Genomic DNA, 25,285 nt, shown 5'->3' with positions numbered 1-25,285 from the left:
GAAAAGGCAAATCTTTTGTAAGGAACTGGTAATTTTGGTATCGCATATATTATATTCGTTTGAAAAATATATATAAATATATACTGAGCAGAAACAACTCGTGCATACGTAGCTCTACTACTGCAGCCGGTCATGCGCTGTATTATTTTGAATGTCCACCTGAAGGCATTCAAAATGTGTGGATACCTTTTAGGCCAGTATTTTCTGTGACGAATGTAAAAAAAAAAAAAAAAAAAAGTTAGACACCATTGATTCTAATAGAAAATGAGACCAAATCATAGAGTTGACTTCTGCCTTTGAATTGTTTGACCCTCTAACCACATCTTGTTTTTTATATTCTTCAGCCATGTGCTGCCATCTATATGTCATACAACTGGTGGTTTTAATCCAATTGGTGCGGTTATATTACATGTTATAGTATGTGTACCATGTAATCGTTATTGTTTGAACTCCACCCTATTTTGTGTTGTAGATATGTTCAGTAGCAAATATATAACTGTTACTGCATGTTATTTAATTCTGAGATTTAAATATTTTTTTTTTTATTTTTATGCTATTTCCTACCTCCTCTGCTAGTTAGCGTAATTCGAAAATTAAATGGGTTTTCCACGCGAATAGATGCAATAAATCACTGGAAGTAATATGATAAGTATATGTCGATGGAAAGTGAGCGTTTTTTATATATAAAATATAAGACAAGTTTTGTCGAACTAGGTGTGGGCCAACCCACAACACGTGCTAGTTGGGGGTGGGTCTGGAATATCCACTCTGTTTTAAATGTTTACTTTACATAAATTACAAAATGATATAAAATAATAAACAGCGAAAACTGAAGTATAAAATTCCTTTCCATCAACGTGTTTTTTTTTAGCTCAAAAAATGGGAAGGAGGGACGCCATTTTGTTCTTCTTTTAATACATTTCGGAACGCATGGGCAATCGAAGCTAAATTCAGAGTAGCTATATTGATAAAAGATCGTGTGAACTTTCTTATTGATTGGGATTTCTTTATGAAATCTCAGTAACGGCTCCGTGTGCACCAGTACACACAATCACAGATATGAAATATAATGAGGAATGCCTAATTCATTTTTTTTTTACCTTTTACTACACTACTAAATATCTCACTGGTGTATAAATTGCACAGATGTATCTAAGTCATAACAAACTGTGTTTGTCAAACTACTCTATTAAGTTTGTTGAAGAAAGGATTGACATTCAGCTATTAGGAAGAAGCTACATAACACTGGAGATGGGTAACTGTTGCAGACCAGGAAATACACTGAAAGAATATAAAGATGGAATTGGAAGTTATTATTGTATTATTATTATTCCTGACACCTCCAAGGAGTCCAAAGACTCATCGCGGGAGGACACCTACAACTGTCTCAACCACTACGCCGAACCTTTAAATAAATATTAGATTTAGCAAGCTCTTATAACTGTTTATATAAAATACCATTTGAAACTGCTTGCAGTTTGAATTTAGTTTATGACAGATTTCAAGAACTACCATAATTAGAGAGTTCTCTGAATAACAGATGTCATGAAATTTTTGCCATAATGACACAGAAGCAAAAGGGAGAGATGCAAGAAGAGAAAGTAGTAGTGCATTAAAGAGCGAAAGGGGAAGAATAACAATCAAAAAGTGGCTGGGAAGAGTAACAAAATCATGTTTTCCTGGAGCCAAGATTAAGAATGTTAGTGATGTTGTAAAGATGCAGATAAGGAAGGCGAAAGAAATGATTATTTAGGCTGGTACAAGTGATCTAGCATTGACAAGTGCAGTATGTAAGGGGATATGAAACAGTTACTTGTACAAGTGAATGCAAAGAGCAACAAAGTAAAAACTGCAAGTGTGCTGCCATGGTATGATAGAGGTAAGCAGAGAAAAAGAGTTATGGTTGCAAATGAGTTAGGGCACAGGTTGTGTAGGAGGAGTAGTGTGGTCAATTTGATGGAAGGAAAGACACTAGTGTTATTATTGCATGATCTTTAGGGAGTCATGGACTCATCAAGTATCCAAATCTCTGATGCCCCTTGGTCTATTGAATAACAATGGAGTGCCCCAAGTCACATTAAATCTTGCAGACTCACACACCATCGAGGGAGGCCACATATCATTCACACCATCTGCACTAATAACACCCGCACTAACAACTTCCAATGGCAAGCCATTCCAGTTACACCATGCTCTATGTGAGAAAAATCTAGCTCGCACCTTCTTTACTGCATTCATTCTCCACTTCCATGGATACCCTTTCTCCCCCATCCCCAAAAAAAACGAAAAACAAAGTTGTTCAACTATGGTTTTCCTGGAATCAATCAAAATTGCCTATTGGGAATGAGAGTTAATTCTTTAGTGACTTTCTGCAGTCTTTCTAGTATTACCCTCTTGGCTAGTTTGGGGGAAGATGTACTGCTTTTCCTGGTTTTAGGGTTAAGATTATATCGGCCTTTCCATCGTGCTGGGAAGTAGTGATAACTTACTATTGCGTTAATAATAGCAACAATGTGTATTACAGCTTTATGTGACAGATATTAATGATTTTCATAAGAAATTCCATGTGGGGCTGGTGTTTCCTATTCTTACGTCTGGTGATGATTTCATGGACCTTAGTAGGGGATGTTGGTTGGATGGATTTTACATACTCTGTGCATTTTAGCTTACAACATACCTAGATGTGCATTTTACTGATGAAGTCTAGATCTGCATGGATGCAGTTTGGATTACACTGCTTCTCTAAAAGCTTCAGCTTTGTCTACTTCATGGTTAACCAGACTACATTCACCATGAATTAGTGGAAAGTATTTATGGTCTGTATGTAGCGTTTTGTTCATTTTTCCAGAGCATCTGGTTCTCTGTGTTTAAGGACTGAAGTTTTGTCTCCCAATGTTGATTTTGATAGTTTTTAAGTACATGTCTAACTTGCTTTGTAGCCTTATTGAGTGCTTCTCAATGTTCCGGGGACAGCATTCTGTGGTATTGGTGTCTGGCTCCATTCTTTTCACAGATATTTTTAAGTCAGTCACAGTTCATGAGTGACGTATTTATGGTGGCTGTTATTATCTGCCATCACACTGATCAAAATCACATCATTGATTTTTCCTTTTAAGTTAATGGTGGAACTAGGAAAACAGATTTTCCATAGAGCGATTGTTAATTTTGTCCAGTTGATGGTTGGGGCACAATTTAGGATATTTTCATACTGTGAGCTCAGTTGTGACCCACATGGAGTCACAGACTTATCTAAGAGGTCCCTTTTGTCATGTACACAGCTTATCATACTGTGCCTTAAACACATTAAAATTCCCTGCACACATTATGCTCTCAAGCAATATATTACAATCGTTCACAGCTCTCCGTTCAAAAAACCTGCTTCTCACACCCTCCTTATACAGCTTCCAGGGATGACCTCTTATTCTCCACCAATCTTCCACCATTTTATGAAAAACCTCTTCAACGTTAATCCTATAACAACACCTTACCAATTTATACATCACTACCATATCACTCCTCTTCCTCGTTTCCATTAGACTCTGAAAATTGCATTGTCTCAACCTTTCTTCATATTCAGCATTCCAGAGATCAGAAACTTTTAGTGAATCACCTCTGGACCCTCTCCAACATCTCTTCATCCTTTTTGAAAACCTGGTGACCAAATCTGTGAACAGTAGTCCATATGTGGCCTAATCAGATCCTTAAACAATGGATCTTACTTCTACAAGTCAGTGTCTTCCACATCATTGCATTTTGTACAACACAATGGAATTCATTGTGTTGTCCTCACAATTGTAGCAATACGTCCTCTAAATTTTATATACTTAGCCTCCATCATCTCAAGATCCTTTATTTACTCCACCTCCAACAATTCTACATCCTATCTTTGTTTTCCAAATTTTAAAACCTTACATTTTGCAACAGTGAACTAGTTTCCCACTCTCATGCACTCAAGTCTATGTCTATTCAAGTCTTCTTGTCACAACATCTGCTCTACTTTTCATAGTTCATCCCAAATTTGCATCATCTGCAAACAACAGAATATCCCCATTCAAATCTTCCTCAATATCATTAACACCCAGTTAGCAATGATATTGGAAAACAACAATGGCCATAAAACAGACCCCCCCTCCCCGAGGCACACCTGGCCTTGATAAGACCTCACTTGGACTATTGTGCGCAGGTCTGGTCTCCTGGTTTCTGTTGTAATTCTGATATACTGGAGAGAGTGCAAAGGGGAGTGTTACAAATAATATCAGGATTGTGGAATATTGATTATGAAGACTGAGAATTTGTAGACTGCAAAAACTAGAAAAGAGAAGAAAGAGGGGTGATATGATTGAAACTTACAAACTTTTGAAAGGGTTATACAGGATTTCGGTTGATAGAATTTTTCAATTTATGGAGCATGGGGAAAGGACAAGACAGCATCCTTGGAAGCCGAGAACGAATGCCGATAAGAAGGGGGGGGGGGCTCAATTTTTTTCTCATAGGGTAGTGTGTGATTGGAATGGATTGCCATTGGATGCTATGAGTGCAAGCAGTGTGAATGAATTCAAGAATAAGATAGCTGGTGTGTGTGTGTGTGTGTGTGGTATGTGGCCTCCTTTGATGAGTCCCTGACTCCCTGGAGGTCTCTCTTAATAATAATAATATATTGGCAGAATTATGCCAGAAAAACTGACTACGCTAGGGATCTTGGAGTTGTAGTAGATAGGAAGTTGAAGTTCAGGAGCTATATAGCAAAAATTGCAAATAGAACTAGATCAGTGATGGCGAACCTTTTTACCCAGGTGTGTCAAACTTTTTTTTTTTTTTTTTAAATATTGACGTTGTTGATGTGCCACCTGCATATATGCATTATAAATGTAATAAAATCATAATCATAGATGGTGACTTATACATATCGTATTAAGCTATTTATTTAATAGAACATTGATATAAAATCTATGAATTCATATTATACAATTAATTTAATAAACTAAAATTGCAAACTTACATTACATTTAATGACTTTTCTGTTGCTGAGTATTGGTAGAAAGTTCTTTCAATGAACAAACCTACTTTCGCCTTAACTGAGAGCGATCTTACATGATTTATCGCAGTTTTTCCATGAGAATACCATTATTTTTCAACATCCAAGGTGTGTCACCTGAAACTGTCAAGAGTGTCAGTGCTGACACGTGTGTCATAGGTTTGCCATCACTGAACTAGATGGATAATAGCAATGCTGAAACAAACATTAATAACTCTTTCTTTTAAGGTTACACGGTGATCAGTATTCATATTTATGAATTTAGGGACAAAAAACACACGTGTTGAAAAGATTATTTTACTGATTAATAATAAAATAATAACTTTACGTTTCGACCCCTGTATTGAGGTCATCTTCAGAAGGATACATGTGTATAAGAACAAGCTACATGCTGTTGCACTCTATACAAGTAAATTACATCTACGTTGTTAACTAATCTTTTTTCTTAGCCTGCCCTCTAGTGAAAAAAAAAAATTAAATAAATAAATGAAATAAAATAAACAAAAAACTACATTTAGAAACTACATCAAAGCTAAATTCTATTTAAGATAACATGAGAGAAACATTCTTTCTTATAGATTTCTTACAGTAACAATGATGTCCTATTTTTAACATTACAATTGTTATATTAGATTTAGGATTCTGGATTATCTACAGTTTATAGTTAACTCTTAGGAAGAAAGGTTCCGTGGGTGGGTAGAATATGTGCCTTCCATATGCTTGGGATTTTAAGACCATCATTATTGTTCAGATTGGGGTGGTTGATAAGAATCTCATAGGCTTCCTTAAATTTGCATTCATATTGTATGTGATGTAAACAACTGGTGCTTTTCCAGTCAATTCTATGTAAAGTGTTCAGGGCATGATCAGAAAGGCCAGCTTCACCATAGTTATTATATTTAATGTGTCGTTTATGTTCCTTTTGTCTGACAGGAATTGTGCATCCTGTTTCCCCTATATATGGTAGATTACAGGTGCAATAAATACGGTATTTATTGCACCTGAGAATTAGTAGCTCTCAAGTATGTCTCTTCTACAGGTACTCCCATGACCACTGCTCCAGTGAATTGGCACACATCATTCCTCCACTTGCTGCTAGGCCTATTTAAACAAGAGCAGCAGCTGGCTGTCCAACATCCCTTTACAGCACCACTGCCAACTCACTGTATATGAGAACTCTTCCTCATTTATTCCATCTACCTTCCTTTCTCCTCTGGAACAGCCTTCCCCTTTCCCAACAATTTCAACCTCAGAATATCAATAGCTTTCTCTTTCTCAATATAGATTCCTATACTGCTATGTGTGAGATAAACATAATAAAACAAAAAGTTAAATCTTTTTTCTTTTAATATTTTGATCACTAATCCAATATTCCATTCATCTGGCATTTTTCCTGCATCCATATTTGATTAAGAAATGGGTAAAGTATACTCACCATTAAATCTATATATGCTTTTAATTAGTTTATTTGGTATATCATATCAAAATTGGAGATGTTAATGTCAGCTCTTTGCTTTATGCGGATGATGTTATGCTTCTAAATAAATCCGCTACAAGTCTGCAAGATTCTCTGACTAAATTGAATAGCTGTTGTAATAGATATGGTATGAAGGTCAGCAATAAAAAGACAAAGACAATGAAAATAGGCAGAATCATTGAAAATGTCAACTGTGTTGTGAATGGAATTTGTGAACAAGTGGAACAAGTAAAACATTTCAGTTACTTAGGCAGGATTTTTACTGAAGATGGTAAATTAAATATAGAAATAGACAACAGAATCAGCAAAGCTGGTATGGTGGGAAGTCAACTGAATAAATTCATATGGAATAAGAGAGAAATTAGTCGGAACACTAAATTAGCTGTATACAAGACAGTGTTCAAACCAGTTTTAACTTTTGGATCTGAGAGCTGGGTCAGAAGTAAAACACTTGACCAAAGACTAGAGACCGCAGATATGAGAGTCCTGAGAAAGATTATAGGCGTGAACAGATGGCATCAATGGTAATATCATATTAAAAATGAGGATATTAGGAAAGAACTTGACATTGTCAGCATCCAGGAATGCATTAGCAGAGCTAATCTCAGGTGGTATGGTCACTTAAATAGAATGGGAGAGGAAAGATTAGCAAAACAAGTGTTCTCTGCCAGGTTGGCAGGAAAACGATCCAGAGGAAGACCAAGATATAGGTGGATTGATACGGCACAAAGTGCCTTAGATGATAGAAATATAAGATCTGATAATGTTGGAGTCTTGACAAGTAACAGACTGATTTGGAGGAAAATTGTAGATAGGAAGTTAGTAATGATGTAAATTTTTCATGTAGTACTGTCATATCCTGTACACCCCTTGAGGGTACATGGCAGGAATTTGATGATGATGATGATGTATATCGTATATATCAGATGTTTTACCATTTTTACTTTCTTTTAGTACTTTTTGTATGTCAATTTTTCTTTTATTTCTTTAGCATCTATTTTTAATATTTTTTATTAAAGAAAACTCCCACGATGAGTATTAGGACTCCATGAGGTGCCCATGCAACAATAATTATTTTCTTTCTGGTATTTGAATTCCTTTTTCAAGTTATTCTCTATTCATTATCTCTTTGATATCTTTCTATTTTCTTTTTTTATTATTGTTTATTTTCATTTTTTGTGTTGAATTAATATCTCTTCTTTTTTTCTTTCCTCTCATTGTTCTCGTAATATATAATGTTTTAGCACTGCCTCTATTAGCTGCAATTTCTGCCTCTTTTTGTAGATTTATCTATAAACTTTCTCATCTTTTTTTGCATTTTTCTTAATTTCTTCATATTTCTCTTGGTAATCTGATATTATTTTTCTCTTTATTTATTTTTTCTTTCTTCAATTTTGAGTTTTGTGTGTGTGTGTGTGTGTGTGTGTGTGTGTGTGTGTGTGTGTGTGTGTGTGTGTGTGAAGATATCCATTCTTTGTCTTTTCTTCTATGCACTCCTAGTATTTTTCTGCAGTGCACTGCATATCTTCTTTTACTTTCAATATTTTTAATTGTTTATGTTATACATTATATTTTTCCCACTACTCTTTCTTTATGGTCATTAATCTTATTTTAATTTTTCCTATTACTAAAAAATGGTCTGCAAAAACATTTGCTCCTCCCACTGATCTCACATCCAAAAGAAATTCTCTCCATTTTCTTTGTATCATCATTATTATTATTGTTGCATGGGCACCTCATGGAGTCCTAAAACTCATCGTGGGAGATTCAAATTATCAACACAATGTCTATCGTACCTCTCCTTGAAACCATTAACAGGAAGCACTTACAACTGACTCAGGCAACTTTCCATTCATTCAGCACTCTCTGAGCAAAAAATCTAGCGAAGTGCTGAAACATTTCCCCTGCATCAATCCTATAAAATCCTTTAAGTAATTTAAATGCTTCTAACATATTCCCCCTTTTTTTTTTTTTTGCTTATCAACCAACTTTTGAACTCCACAAACATCCAATCTTATCTTTCTGCATACAGAGCATTCCACAGACCAATGACAAACTTGGTCAATCAAATCTGGATCCTTTCCACCTCTTTCTCATCCCAAGAAACTCAGGCAACCAGACCTGAGACAATAATCCAGATGTGATTGCATTAAGGCTTTATAAAAAGGAAGGAATGATAACTCCCTTATCTCTGCTTGTTAGTGTGTTCTTTAATAATCAAATAATTGTGCAAGTAATCCTGACTACTTGCAAATATTCTCACTAAGTTTTAACTCTCTACCTACTACTACTACTACCCTCCCAAATCCCTGTCTTCATTAATTTCATGGAGTACAGTTCCCTCAATGTGGTACATAGCTTGTAATCTTTGTATCCCAAAATGCAAAACTTATCACTTTTCCATATTAAATTGACATCCATTATGTTTTGCCCATACTGTCAGTCTATTCAAATCATCCTGCAAGCCTCTAACATCACTTTGATTAACCATTATCCTACACATCCATCAGCAGCAAACAACTGAATATCTCAATTCAAATTATTTCCTATATCATTCATATACAAATTAGCAGTGGTCAAGCACACCACTAGTCACCTGCCTTCTCCTGAATTCTGCTCCTTATATCCATCCCCATTTGTTGCAGTTTGCATAACGTTCCTTGTGGTATCCTGTCAAACGCTTCTGTAAAATCCGGCAGTAACATTGTGTAGCTATTTCCTTTATCCAACTCAGCTGTCACTCTATTATAAAAAGTTAGCAAATTACTAAGTAAGGCCTGACAAGCCCTTTACAAAGCCATGCTGTCTCTCATACAGTATCATATTCTTATCTACCCATTCTTGAATTCTCTTTTTGACCAACTTTTCTAGTATTTTTACTACTACTCCTGAGATACTGATTGCTCTATAATTTGCTACCACAGACTTAGATCCTCCTTTATGCAAAAGGAATTATTTTGCCCTCATTCCACTCTTAAGACTTTGCCAGAGCTAAGATTTAATTAAACAGCCTTGTCAAAGGCATCAGCAGTTCTGCACATTCTCAAAAAAAAATATGAGTTGATATCCCATCCAATCCTACAGCTGTATTTGCATTCAGATTCTGCATTATCCTAAGTACCTCCAGTTCATCAACCTCTGTTCTCACATCAGTCATAACAAAACTTTCACTTAGATGATATACTCTTGCAAAATGATCACTCAGTAGCTCAACAATTTCATCTGTCTCTGCTACCTCTCTACCATCTGCACTCATTAAACATAGTCATTCTTCCTCCTACTTGCTGTGTAATGGAATAACTCTTTGGGATTTCCTTTGGCCTGCTTGGTTGGTTTCTTCTTGTAATCTGATTTTGCTTTCCTTACTATACCGGTCAACTTTCTTGCCTGACTGTTGTATTGTTCATTAGTTTGCTGGTCATCTTTCTCTTTATATCCTCTGTGGCATTTTCTTATTTGGCAGCTCATGCTTAATGACATTACTCATCCATCTAAGTCCTACCTAATTTACTCTCCTCACCTTGAATATATAGTGTGATATTGCTTCCTCCAGATATCCCTTGCCTATTCCTTATGCACTGCAAACATCCTTCCCTTGCAGAATTTTATGCCATGTTACTGCTTCAAGCTGCCTCCTAAGTCTATAATAATCACCTGCCTTATAGTTCCACTATTTTTTCTTAACTGAATTTCCAATGTTTTGCTACCTCCCAAGTCAAGACCACATGATCACTTTCCCCAATTGAAGGCAATGTACCTTAGTTATGGAGAGGTCTTCTAAACTATAACAAGATTCAACCAGTGTTGAATCTTGTTATAGGGTCAGAATCTTGTTGAGTCTTTGACTCCATGGGGTCTTGGGATAATAATTTATCACCCTTCCTAACTTTGCAATCCCCAAGTCCCCTCTATCATATTCTGCTTCATGTAATTATCTCTAAGTAAGTGTATAAATTCCCTTTCCTTTGTGCCATGTGAAATTTCTTCTTTCCAATATACGTCTCCAAAGTTGAAGTCCCCTATAATAATTACTCGACTTGCACTCATTGTACTGATCTGTGATGCATTTCTTCTACATCATCATCTCCCTGGCACTTCTGGCCTATAGCAGAAACCAATTTTATTTAGTCTTATTGGCCTCAATCTCACACTAGATTGACTCAAAAGAACTGCCACCTACCCCAATGACTACTAATTTTGTTGGCTGCAATTCATCTGCTATCATCAGCTGTATCCCCCCCCCCCCGTCCTATCTACTCTATTCTCCCTGAAAATACTAAATCCATCACATTCTATTATTGTAACCATGTCATCTGCTACTAGCCAAGTCTCACTAATGCCTGTAACTTTTGGCAAATTGGTTGCACTAACCAATGCCAAAAACTCTTCCCTCTTATTTCTGATACCTCTAGAATTAGTATATAGAAACCATAGCATCCTCTAAGGCCCCCGACCACCTTTACATCCTGAAATGATTATGCCATTCAATACTGCTGCCTGAGAGAATACGAGGTGTGGCTGAAAAGTTCTGATAAACACGTAGAACAAAAATGATATAACCACAAGAAAGAATATATCTTAAACTCTTTAACCTCCACATTTCATCAAATTATAATAATTTGATCTTTATCTTTTAGGATATTATTATTATTATTATTATTTCGGGCAACTTCAAGGCCCTAACATCATGTCAAGAACAACTATTCGATATTCACACAGTATCTATCATACCTCGCCTTGAACTCATTCACGGTCATAGCACCCACAACAGACTCTGGCAGCTTATTCCACTCATTCACCACTCTCCAAGTAAAAAACCTAGCTCTAACACCCCTGCTAACCACATTCTTGCCCAGCTTCCATGTATGGCCCTTAGTCCTCCCACCACCAGTCCTATTCTCAAAAATATCTTCTGGATTAATCTTATAGAAACTCTTCAGTAATTTCAATGTCTCAATCATATCACCCAATGTCTGCAACACACAAATCTTCAACCTGTTCTCATAAGGTTCATTCCACAGACCTGCTATCTTGGTCACTGGTCTCCCCCATCAAGAAAAAACCCTGGCACCCATATCTGGGCACAGTAGTCTGGATGGGGGTCTTATCAATGCTCAATATAGTGGAACAATAACTTGTTTGTCTCTGCTTGTTAAAGTATTTTTCAGCAACCAAGTGATTTGATGAGCTGATTTAGCCACTTGCAATGTGCCCCCTAAACTTCAACTCCCTATCCACCAACACTCCCAAATCCCTGGCCTCATCAATCTCCTGGAGTACGGTTCCACCAATGTGATATACTGTTGCTAATCTTTTCACTCCAAAATGCATAACCTTACACTTTGCCACATTAAATTGACATCCATTTTCCCTAGCCCAGTCCTCCAAACTATCCAAATCATCCTGCAAAATTTTGACATCCTGTGCACTCACAATTGCTCTACCCAACTTTGCATCATCAGCAAACAAGTGAACACTTCCTCTCAGATCCTTTCCTATATCGTTAATGAACAAATTGAAAAGTAGTGGTCCAAGAACAGAACCTTGCTGCACATCACTAGTCATAAGCCGTCTTTTGGACTCCACTCCTAAATAAACCACTCTCTGGTATCTCTCCATCAACCACCTTCCTATCCATCTTACCAACCCTATATCCATCCCCATCTTCTCCAGTTTACTGATTAGAGTTCCATGTGGAATCCTGTCAGAAGCCTTGGCAAGGTCCAGTAGAATCACTGTAAACCCATTACCCTTATCCAGTTCAGCCGTCACTGTGTTATAAAGCGTGAGCAAGTTACTGAGGCATGATCTACCCTTCACAAAACCATGTTGTCCCCCATAAAGTATCACATTTTCATCTATCCAATCCTGTATTCTTCTCTTGACTAATTTCTCCAAAACCTTGACAACGATTCCTGATATGCTAATCGGTCGGTAATTTACAACAGCAGTTTTGGAAAGCAACTCTTCTTATATATGTTACTTCATATATAAGAAGAGTTGCTTTATGCAGTGGAACTATATTCCCCTCTTTCCACCCCCCTTGGGACTAACCCAGACCTGAGACTCAAATTAAACAAAATGGTCAAGGGTACTGATAATTCTTTAGCCGCTTCACATACGACATGAGCTGGTATACCATCCAATCCCACAGATGTATTGACATTGAGGTTTTGCAATAGACTACTCACCTCCACTTCATTCACCACAATTCCTGTATAATCTATTAGTTCATTCATTTCTGCAATGTCACCACCTGGAAGATATATTCTTGCAAAGTGCTCGCTCAACAATTCAACTATATCAACTGATTCGGCTACCTCCCTACCATCAGCATTCTTAAAAATCATTCTGCCATATACATTTTTTCTTTTACTTGCAACATATCGAAAAAACTGTTTAGGATTCTCTTTAGCCTGCATGGCCAATGTTCTTTCGTAATCCTTTTTTGCTTTTCTTACCACACTCGTTACCCTTCTGGCCTGCGCTTTATACCATTCATGTGCCTGCCGGTCACCTTTCTCCTTAAATTCCCTCCATAGTTGTTTCTTTTTTTGCAGCTCAAGCTTAATGGTGTTATTCATCTATTTAACCCCTACTTGATTTATTATTCAGACTCTAGGTATACAGTCAGCCATTGCTTCATGCAAACACTTCTTAACTGCCTCCCATGCACTATCAACTTCTAGCCCTTCATATATAAGAAGAGTTGCTTTAATATTACATACACTTGTCTATGCTTGCCCTAATTCCTTTAGTTTTCCAGACTTCGAACTTCCCCACTCTCAATAAACAAGGCTCTCTCTCCAGAAACCTAACTCCGAACCCATTTAAGTGCAGTATATTAAACTCAGGCCATTATTCCTTCTGCACAACCTGCATATTGATTCATTAGCTATGATCGTTTTCCTTTTCAGTTCACCTCTATCACAACTTGGCAGCAGACTCGCAAACTTCACCCTCTCGCTCTTCTTTCTTTCTTCTTCCAACAACTCTTTCACATTCTCCCTCATACAATACTTCTCACCTCTGAAGGTCATTGGTTCCAGCCAAAACAATCCATTGTTTCACCTTCCCTTTCTGCATTCTCACAGCATTACTAATATTATTAATTTTTGCATCAGGGATCATGTAGCACATTCATGAAGAACTCCCCTTATCATAGAATCGGCATAAATAATTATTGGCTTATGCTCATTCTCTTGATTATTCTTAAAATTTTCTTTTTTAGCTTCAGACCTCTTGTTTTTTTTTGTCTGTTTTCAGTTCGACTCATTTGATAATGATCATCAGACTGATCGATTATAAATTTTTACATCTGGTTGCTCTCCACATTATGTATATTTTTATGCTTAAAGATAGAGCCTCCTATTACTAATGCAGAAATCCAGTAACATCTCTCCATTCTCATTTATATTATTTATACCTTCTTTTCCCATTATCATTTATCTACTTGTATGATTACTTCCTATTTTAGCATGTAGATCACCCATTACTATATCTCTAGGATTTGTACCATCTATTGTTTTATATTCATTTACATATACATTTATAATTGCCACTTTATAGAATCTTGAGTTAAATCTTGCTCTTATGCGTCTTTCTGTAATTGATTCCCATTCTATCTTGCTGCTCTTGCTTTACTGGACATCATTATTACCATTCCTTTAGCATGTTCATTATCCTCGTCTGTTTCCAGAGTATATTATTGTTTCTTCTGAACTCAACCAGATCAAAGTCCATTACATTTTGTCTCACTTATTCTCAATATTTCAATTTTGTAGTCTTTCATTTCTTTGGCTATATTGGCTTCTTTTGATGTTTCATACAGTAATCACATTCCAACATTCAATTCATATTGTTGTTTACCTCCAAATAATTTGTACATCTCTTTTAGTTTTTGAGTCTTGTCCGAATTTTCTGTTGTATTCCTCAATTCCCTACTTTTCCATAAGAGCTTTTACTAGGGGATGCCCTTCTCAACAGTTTGTCTTCATTTAGGGTTGGTCAGATTTTTCTGTGATTTTGGTTTCCATAACAAAGCACTTTCCTTTTTTTATTTTATGAGGATGGGTTCCTAGACATTCGGCTCAACCCTCACCCATTTATCTGGGTATGGCTGTATTTTTTTTTTTTTTGGGGGGGGGGGAGATAAAAGGTCCCTCCTGGAAGCTGAATAAGAAGGGAGTGTGAACAAGAGAAGGGTGAGGAGTTGGTTTTCTACATGGAGTGTGGTGCATAACTGGAATGCATTGCCTGAGAGAGTGACAAGCGTGTGGAAACTGAATGCATTTATTTCAAAGTATGATGAGCTGTGCGTGCGTGCGTGTCTTTGAGTCAACGAGTCTTTGGACTCTATGGAGAAATGATGATGATGACAATGATAATATTACTAATGATGCTACTATCCCAAGCTGGTTACTAAGTCTACTACAATCAACTGCCTTATAAGTCCAAGTAAATTCGTTCCCCTTCATACATCCATATACCTATTCATACTCCAATCAAGATTACATAATCTCTCTCATAAACCTGGAGCAGGGATGCTATTGCAATCCTCTGCCACTATGAAAATACCCAAAACTCTTGATCCTACTGTTCCCTCTACCACATGCTGCCTAAGACATTTGTTCCTCAAGAACTGCAGAAATTTAGTTGCCTTACTACTGTATGCTGTTTCCTCTATACAATTTATATCGATATAGTTAAAAATCCCACATAATGATCACTCTTTGTACATTTACCAAACCACCATTTGGTCTAAAATTTCTTGCTCCCTAGCCTAGAGTAACATCCCATTAAATATTCTGTCCTGCCCATCTTCACTCAGACCATACACGCTCAAAACCATCACTGCCATTTGCTTTTTCTTCCTAATTCTCTACTCAGAGTGCACAACTCAACATATAAGTATTACTCTACTATTCCATTTACCTTCTTATCCTTCCAAAATATGCTATGTTCCTTCTCTCTTCATATCAGGACATTACCTTTTGTTACCGCATTTTGCCGATACTGATAATCTTCAGGCAAGCTGAGTCCATCAATGACACAAACTCATATCTTCTATTTCTGATACTCCTGGCATTTACATATAGAAAAACTAGCCCATAACCAAATCAAATTTTTCATCAAATCAAAATCAATGGCATAGAGGAGAGAAAGGAAAGCATAAAGTTCTGTGATATTTAGTGACAGGGAGAAATTTTAATTATTTCCTCCTCTAAAAAGTATAGTAGCATAAAAGTACCTCCCCCCCCCACTGCCAAGTAACAAACTTGATGCTTTTGTAGACTTAAATCAGACAACTGAATGTATTCAATGATTAGATGAATACATTCAATGGCCTGACAGATCAAAGATATTTATTAAATATCTTGATCTGCTTTCAGCAGCCAATCATGAATGTTACACAGAACTCATCCCCCCCCCCCCCCCAAAGCCAATTAAACCTTGCTATGTATCTGTTATTTGCTTGCTTGCCAAGAATTCACATCTGGCAATCCTCTTTTGTGTCTGTCACAAAAAAAGCATTCTGTCTCTTTCCAAAATGACTATTGTGGTAGCCAGATTATTTTAAATAACAAATATCATGCATTAAGCATATGAACAATTTCAGGAACGGAATTTTCATATCATTTGTTAATAAATGCCTATTGTTCTAATGAATTTTTGAATCTCCAATGTTCCAATAGTGTATGCATATATCATAGTAGAAGTATACTGTTTTAGTTAGGACACCTTTTAGTATTCATTAATTGAGGAAGCACAAATTACTTAATTTTAATAACTTTCTTTTAGGATCTATAAAAAAAAATAATAATAATAATAAAAGCTATCTATCTGTGTGTGTAAATAAAATGTTTATTCTTTGAAAATAATGAATTTTTTCCCCTACCCCAAATTAGCTTTTCCTACCTGTGTATGGAGATCATTAATAGCATTTTTGAGAAACACCTTGAATTCAAGCAGCAATTGTGGTGGTGTTGTATCTTCCTTATCTAAAAAAAAATATATTTATATATTAGAAAGCTTTTAGTATCCAAACTTTATTATAAGCCAAAAAAGCATTAAAGGAACATATTCATCACAAAATAATTTAACTGAAATTATAAAAATGCAAACTAGCTAGCTATTAAATACAGTGATAATCTCTCACTCTCTCTTTTATAAATATTTATAAAAGAGAGAGTGATAGATATAAAAATCTTTTATAAATCCCTCACTCTCTCAGTATAAATATTTTCATAGTGGTTATGGTAGCTGGAAGGATGAATGGTAGATTTGACTAATTTTGATTCATCTTTCACATAAAATACTGCTATTAAAACAAAAGGAAAATTAGACAAATCCTGCAATGAAATATTTCAGCATCTCATATACAAACTAATAATTTCCAACAATCTTGAAACCAAATATTTGGTGAGAAATACTATGGAACTTCAGCATTCCCACCAAATAGTCAGTAATAGTTTTAGTCTGAGATAAAACTATTGCTGACTATTAAGTAAAGTAATCAAGCAACCACCTGCTTGATTACTTAACTTAATAAATGGAGTTATCTTTATTATGATAAAGATGTGTGTGTGTGTATTCATTTGAATAAAAATGAACACAGCAAAAAAACAACAAGATTGGTGATGAGACTGAAAAACATGCATTATCAAAAATATCCAAAAATATAACCATATAACCAACCTCATAAAGAGATGGCAAGATTCTTCTTCAAGATGACTTGAATTCTTCAGCTGTGCACAGAGTAACACTCGAAAGAAGCATTTCAAGGCCAAAGAGCATTAGATTTCATTATAGCATCAATTAAGAAGATGACTGTTTTGCCACCAGTTGGTAAGTGATCGCAGTGTACTGACCTAGGGAGTAGCTAAGTATATGGATGTTTGTTCCAATTAGGAACAAACATGTATTCCGAACTACAAAGAAATTGGAAAGTATGAAAACTCAACATGTTCAGTCCTATGGTATCAGCAGCCGCAGTGTTTTTCAAACTGCAAGTCATGACCATTTGTGAGTCCTGAAATGAATTTAGTGGGTCATGACTACCTTATTTAATGAAATAGAACAGAAAATATTAGAGTGGATCTCACATATTTTGTAGCTTTAAAACACTTTGATTTTCTACAAGTGTTCAAATAGGCTGGGAGGGAATTTGTGACATTTGCCTTCACTAGTGAGACCTCTCACAGCATTTGTTTTCATAAGTAGTATAAAAAAATTCATTTAGCTGTCTGATGATTGTCTGTGTCGTCCCCCCCTCCCCGTATTTAACTTTAAAAAAATCATATTTCATATTAACTTGGTTACATTTTCATTCTATATATAGTAAGGGCACATTTTAGCTCCTGATACTTTTGTTTCAGTTTAACATATTGCAAGCATACTCGGTTGTGATATAAACTGTATTTTTTATTGGAGTCGCAGTTAATAAAGTTTGAAGCACACTGAGCTACTGAATAGTAAGGATAATCAGCAATTGCATGAGTAGCTCTGAAAGGATTCTTAAATAATGCATTATTTAAATGTGTCCCTAGAGTTTGAAGTACAAATAGGGTGGGAATGAAATGAACATGAAACCTTATTAAGCAAGAGACCCATAAGAAGAGGATAATGTGGAAGAAATATTGTGAGAGTAAGGGTGAGAGGAGGCATGAAATATATAAAGTGCAGGACAGAAAACTTACAAGTATTGTATGGAAAGCTAAATCAGAGAATGAAAAGAAATTGGCAATGCAGGCTAAAGATGACTCAAAAGAATAACTTTAATGAATGAAGAGGTACCTATCCTTGTGTCAGAAGCAGATGCAATTGTTCAAATAATGAATGCTCAATCTCCTAGGATCTATCAACCTGGTATATCACAGCACACAGCTACCACAACATTGGATACTGCTGCATAACCTGGATAAGAATTCAGCAATAAGGACAGATGGGATATCAGCACATATGCTAAAGGAGTGTTCAGCTGAACTAGCTAAGCCCTTGATATGTTTGTATAATGTGAATCTCAGATCAGGAAAAATTCCATAAGAATGGAAAGAATGTATGATCATCCCATTGTACAAGGGGGGATGCAAATACTGATAGACAGCAAGACAAATGGTATGGTTGTCATTTCATGAACTTAGTAAGTGTAAAGTTATGCCCTTTGGACATGATTAGATTTTCAATGGCATACTATATTGGTGGGATTATGCTACAAGAAACTGATGAGGGTAGGGATCTTTGAATTATTGGTGGATAGGAATTTAAAGTTCAAAGGTCACATACAAAATACAACTCAGAGGATAACTGCAATGTTGAAATAAACATTGTTATGCAAGGATAAGGAAATTTTTTGCTTCTTTACAAGGACTGGATATGAATGCACCTGAACCTCCACAACAAGGACTGCATCTCCCTCAATGAGTCCAAGATATCTTCGAGGTCTCTGATAATATTTCCTTAAACTCATCCACTGTATACATTCACTCAATTTCCAGGAATGGTTGCTAATTCTCACAACCTCCATACCTAACAATTTCCTCTGTATCAATCTTATTAAAACCTTTCAGTAATTTGTATGTTTCAATCATATAATCCCTTTCTGCCTATTAACCAATTTCTGTAACCCACAAATCTTTAAACAATCCTCATAAATGTGTACTCCAGAGGACTGCTTGCTCGCCTCTACACCTCCTCCTTAACCACAAGATATGCAGATAACTAGATCTGTGCATAAGAGTCAAGATGAGGTCTCTCTCTCTATATATATATATATATATATCCTATTTTATATGAAAATTCCTCGTCAAGACCGCATGATCACTCACCAATTGGTAACAACAGAGTCATCTTGGTTACAGATAAATCCTCTGATGCAGTTACTAGCTCACTCTCAAACCTATGGTACCTTCTATCACATGTAGCCTGAGGTATTTATTCCTTGGTAACTACATAAATTCCTTTTCCTTCCTTTTCTTTGTCCTTTCCTCATTCCAATCTACATTACTTGGAAAGAATGGACACACCTAAGGGCAAGTTGCATCATGCCATGTAACAAGTCACATGTTTGTAGCCAGTATATGATGCTCCCAAGTCAGTGCAACTGGGTGAAACAGCTGCAAGAAGGGAACTGATGTAGTTTGAAACAGGCATTGTGATAGAATGTCATGATGCAGGCCTATCTGTTGAAAAAGCAATGAATCACACATCTTCTACCAAGCTCATGGACAGGCATGGGCGTGGCAGATGCCTGGTGAAAGTCTCTTTCCAGAGTACATAACCTCAACTATGAAATTTGGAGGTAGCGGTGTGTCCTGTTTTTCCAGGACACACCGTCACCTCGGACCTTTGTTTGTGTAGCCACGAACATTGAACTCTGAGAGGTATCTGAACATTCTGAACAATGCAATGCTTCCTACTCTGTGGCATTTCTACAGAACTGATCACTGTCTCTTTCAGCAAGACAATGCACTGTGTCATAAAGCTGCTGGTGTAGTAACTATGGAATTTGTGGAAATCAACATCAATGAATCAACATCCAACATCAGATTTGGCTGGTCTCCACAAAGCTCTGATTTCCACCCTATTGAACATCTGTAGGATGAACCAGAACCTTGGATGAGATCAAGGGACGTCCACCTCACAACAGTCCAGGACCTCATAATGCCTACTGGAAGAATGGTTCAAATTTCCCACTGATTGCTATCATGCCTTTGTGGTAAGTATACCCCCCCATATGATTGCTGCAGTCATCATGGCAAAAGGAGGTCCTACATCTTATTAAGATAGGCACCATGCAGTGGCGTAGCTGGGGGGAGGGGGGAGGAGTGCAGAGGGGGAAGTCTTCCCTGAGCGGCATTTTGAACCTTACTCTATATGTCGTTTTGACTCTTTGTAGCGCATTTTTGGTGTGTATTGAAAGGGGCAGCAAATTCAGGGACTAAGGCGGGCGGCAAAAGCTCTAGCAACGCCACTGGCACCATGGCATTTGTTCCTCACACTATGGTGTCCATTGATGTCTTTCAAAGCAGTGTATGTTCCCATAGTTGGAGCCCTCTATAATAATCACTTCTCCCCTTTGTTCATTGAGCTGATTTGCTGATGCATACTATCTGCATCATCCTTTGCATCCCATGGTCAATAGCAGCAATCAACTGAATATATTTTGTCCTTGGCCTCTCTCACAATAGATGGCCTCGAATGCGCTATTTTCACTGACCTCCAGATGAACGATTACTCAATTTTGGTAGCAGTTCATCAGTATCATGAACTCTTATCCCTTCTCCCCTATTCTTTTTCATCTATCTTCTGTGAAAATACTATACCCTTCACATTCTGTCCCACTAACTATGTCATCTGTCAGTTGTCTGAACTAATGCCAATAACCTTTGAGATTAGAGGTGCTCATTCAACAGCCCCCCCCCGACAGTTCTAGTTTCCCTGATTTTGCATCTCTAGTTTCACTTTATTCAACAACACTTTTTCCAGACTCTAAACATATCCGTTCAGGTGCAAGATGTTCACTTTTTGTAAATCCTTTCATCCATCAAACTCACGGTGCACATCCATAAACTCCATATCATTCCTCTAGCATAACCTACACACTGACTCATTCACTGTTGTGGCCCTCCTCAACTGACCTCTGGCATACTTTGGTAACAGATTATCTTATTCTTCTCTTTAGCTACTTTCAGTAACTCTTTCATGCTCTCTCTCTCTCTCATACCACATGATGTAGTCAGCTCTAGAACTTCTGGTATAAAAAATTAATATACATCTGTGACTGCTAGTCAAACTTCTAATGACATCAAATTATTTAGGAAACTTGAATGAATATTGAACTCAATCAATCATCATATACAACAGCCCCCCCCCCCCCCCGACAGTTCTAGTTTCCCTGATTTTGCATCTCTAGTTTCACTTTATTCAACAACACTTTTTCCAGACTCTAAACAAATCCGTTCAGGTGCAAGATGTTCACTTTTTGTAAATCCTTTCATCCATCACACTCACGGTGCACATCCATAAACTCCATATCATTCCTCTAGCATAACCTACACACTGACTCATTCACTGTTGTGGCCCTCCTCAACTGACCTCTGGCATACTTTGGTAACAGATTATCTTATTCTTCTCTTTAGCTACTTTCAGTAACTCTTTCATGCTCTCTCTCTCTCTCTCATACCATATGATGTAGTCAGCTCTAGAACTTCTGGTATAAAAAGTTAATATACATCTGTGACTGCTAGTCAAACTTCTAATGACATCAAATTATTTAGGAAACTTGAATGAATATTGAACTCAATCAATCATCATATACATGGATAGCCAAAAAAAAAAAAAAAGCACTGTTAAAACAATCCAAAGTCTATACGTTCATCAAACTACATATATACAATATTAACAGGAAGAATTATGAATATAATCTATGCATATATACAGGAGAATAACATAAGTAGAGAACAGCTATAAAAGAGTTGCTATAAAAATCACATTGGCTGAAGAAAAATTGTGTAGAGAAGCAATGTTCCAAAAAACGATTAAACAGTCGTGTACTGTACCACAAGTTTCCATTATTGAACCACTACTCTTCAACTTATTTGTTAATGATATTTCATGTAGTTGGTAGATGAGATGTCAGTTTATTGGATTTTGCAACCTATATATGGGTTAACATGTACATGTATTCTGGCCACTGAATAAACCTTTATGCAGATGTCATTCATGTAGCATATATGCAGAATACTTGGTCACATGCATCATTACATGTTCTAGTAACTATTTAAGAATGTTGTTGGGTCAGTAATTGTCAACAGTGTTGATCACAATGGGAAAGAATCTTTTGGAGTTCTATGCTTATTGTGGAGCCCATCTTGCTGGAGCCATGATTTTAAAAACAGAAGAGCTAATTGATTTCTCAAAAAGTGAGATATCTTGGGTGTTTAATCAGTGGAAAAATAACCCACGTTGCTTGTCTCAGAGGTGTAACTGTGGTCCTAAGACAGTCTCTCAGGAATTAGATCAGCTTCATCTGAGAAGACATGTACAAACAAACAGAATTTCTTATGTGCAGCAATTGACCGAAGCATTTAATGAAGGCTGTTCATGATCCATATCTCACCGAACTATGCACAGGGAATTCAAGAGGATCGGTATTGGCAATAGCTAAAGGAGGTCTGCCTACACAGTATTAAATAAAAGTTTCTAATTTAGTAGCCAGTATGTGTATGAGTGTACCAAAAAACCTCTCTTAAAAATTCTTGTTCCTACCCAGAAGATAGTTTGCTAACTGACAATCCCTCTCTCACAGACTGTTTCCACAATGTGTACTTCTACACTTATTTTCACAAGCACTATTCCACAGAACAGGCATTCATCATGCTTCCCCATTTCTGTTAAACTTATAAACTGAACCTGCTACTCCCATTCTTCCTTCATTCGATCTACCTCAGCTCTGGAGAATTTCTCCAGCTCTTCAAAAGGAATATCAACCGATTACTTTTCTCTTGATCCCTGCCCACACATAGCATATGTTCTATAGACTTTACAGCCTCTCATGGTAAAATTATAGACCAATCTGCTCACTTTTTTTTTTTTTTTTTTTTAACAATTGAATGACAAAGCAGAATGGACATATCAGGATATTGGTGGACACTGTGAAGGCATTTGAAAAGATTTCATACGAGAAGTTATTATAAAAACTTGAGGTAATGGGTAGGCAAAGTAAACTTGTCACATGGATCAAAATGGCTGACTGAGTATAGGTGAGTGATGTATAGAGGCATTGAGTCTAAGAATGGGAGAGTGACTAATGCGATACTACAGGAGTTTATGCTTGGACTACGTCTCCTTAACTTGTATTGGATATACGTCTCCAGACCACATCCAGTAGTCTGGAGAGGAATATCCAGTTACATATTGGATACAAAGTTGGGTGGGATGATAAGGGAGATATTTGATATGGAACCCCCAGGCTGACTTGAACAGACTAATTCTATGGGCAAATATTAATGAGTGTCACTTTTATAATCTTGCTCGATGCAAAGTTATGCATTTCGGACTGAAGATACTGCAGGCATTTAATGCGAATTTGATTCAAAGACTGATGAAATTAGAAACCAAGCGGTGATAACAGTGAGCTAGTTTAAAGGCCATATTACAAAGATTGCTAAGGTAGTATATATATATATGATGACTTAAGTCATCATATCAGATAACTGCAAAGTTGAAGAGAACACTGACTCTCTTCTTTGTGCTCTATGGTTGCCTAGGTTTCATGGAGATAAGGAAACGATCAAAATAAAGATACAGTGGCAGGTGACTAAGGTGATGAAGGAATGAAATTTGCAAAGTTTGAGAATAAGGAAAAGGGAAGTAATAATAGAAGAGTCAGTGTTCTCTTCCAGAAATGACCTGAAGTTGAGTGAGGGTGAGTCAGGAAGAATGACATGAGATCAAGGTTTTTCTTACATGTGCCAAACGAATGCAATGGGCACTGTGAGTCTTCAGTGACTGTTGTCTGCAGTCAGGTATTTTGTGACCTGCAAAACAACTCTCCATCAATGAGTGTCTGGAGGTGCCAATATATATAACATTATGTCTTGAGGTAAAGTTTCAGGTTGCAAAGTGTTATTTGTCTACACAATTCATATTTAGACTAAAATGAAAATTTAGATCTAGGTTAGCAGCAAAAAATATAATTAACGTTATCATATAGCAAGGTATACATGAACCTATTAAACCAGCAACTTCAGTGTAGAAAAGTACTTATTAAAGACAGTACAATCAAGTGACTAATGGAAATAATCATAATTGAAAAAAAAAAAAAAAGTCCTAGTGTGTCCCAACCACTAAGAGTTGTATATATATGAAACATCCCATAAGTCCTGAAATATTTCAATAATTCAGAAAAATTGGTATATTAAAGTGCTGTTTGCATGAAAGTGAATCGCAAGGAGGGGGATTTTTTTTTTTGGCAGGGAGAAAAAATCTAGTTCAAATTTTTACCAATAGGAAGGCACTGAACAATACATTTCATTTGTAAATATGTGCAAATGAGAGTTCTATAAATTGTAGGGTGTAGTGCTGGCAGCTTGTAATGAATGTGTGCAAATTCCCAGTCATCGGGACAAACAGAATTATTTTTGTGAAAAGAAAAATTTGTTGCCGTGATGCTTACATTGGTGGATAAGGCATTGTTAATGAAGCTGTTTTATGTAAGTGGGGAAATCGTTAGCGGAAGCTTTACGAAAGTTTCAAACACAGAAAAGAATGAAGAAAGGCTGAGGCTCTATCACTCCTGCCAGACTACAGTCTCTATCACTATGTTTCAAGGAAACTGGAAATTTGTCAGATAGCCATTGCACCAACAGACCAGTGTTAATCCGAAGCCTGTACCAGCATTATGGTATAAATGAATGCCCTAGAGTGGCATAATGAACGAGCAGTGAAAGCAGTGCATAGGAAGCTACAAGAATCACAGGCTTAGCAAAAACGTCCGTGTTCCGCATCTTTCATGGTGTGTTCGGCTTGTATCTATACAAGCTGCAATCTCTTTACCAGATGTTACCAAGTGATACCACTAAGAGGGAGGAATTCACAATGTGGGCTTTGACAAAAGCTGCATATCCACAATGACTGTACATCTTCTAGACAGATGAAGAGCATTACATGGGGCAGTTAATATGCATAGCTGTCGAATTTGGGCAAAGGACAATTCACATGACTACACAGAGGAGACGATTTCACCGTAACTCACCGTTTGGTGCAGTTCA

At 36.7% G+C, this 25,285-nt stretch overlaps 1 protein-coding gene across 1 annotated transcript in view; it reads right to left on the bottom strand.

Annotated features, from left to right (window-relative positions):
• The window catches only part of LOC150100200 (uncharacterized), a 260,605-nt gene that overhangs the window by 176,972 nt on the left and 58,348 nt on the right, over positions 1-25,285 (bottom strand). Inside the window, exon 3 of the mRNA XM_090403094.1 lies at positions 16,431-16,513. Coding sequence (XP_090259220.1) covers positions 16,431-16,513 — 83 coding nt within the window. The remainder of the gene's footprint in view (positions 1-16,430; positions 16,514-25,285) is intronic.

The sequence above is a fragment of the Typopeltis vanoorti genome, chromosome 13 (genome assembly GCF_054136105.1).
Source record: "Typopeltis vanoorti isolate ZY-2024b chromosome 13, IOZ_Tvanoo_1.0, whole genome shotgun sequence".
NCBI classification, from domain to species: Eukaryota; Metazoa; Arthropoda; class Arachnida; order Uropygi; family Thelyphonidae; genus Typopeltis; species Typopeltis vanoorti.
The sequence above is the reverse complement of the archived record's forward strand: the minus strand, read 5'-3'. Positions and strand labels throughout refer to the sequence as shown.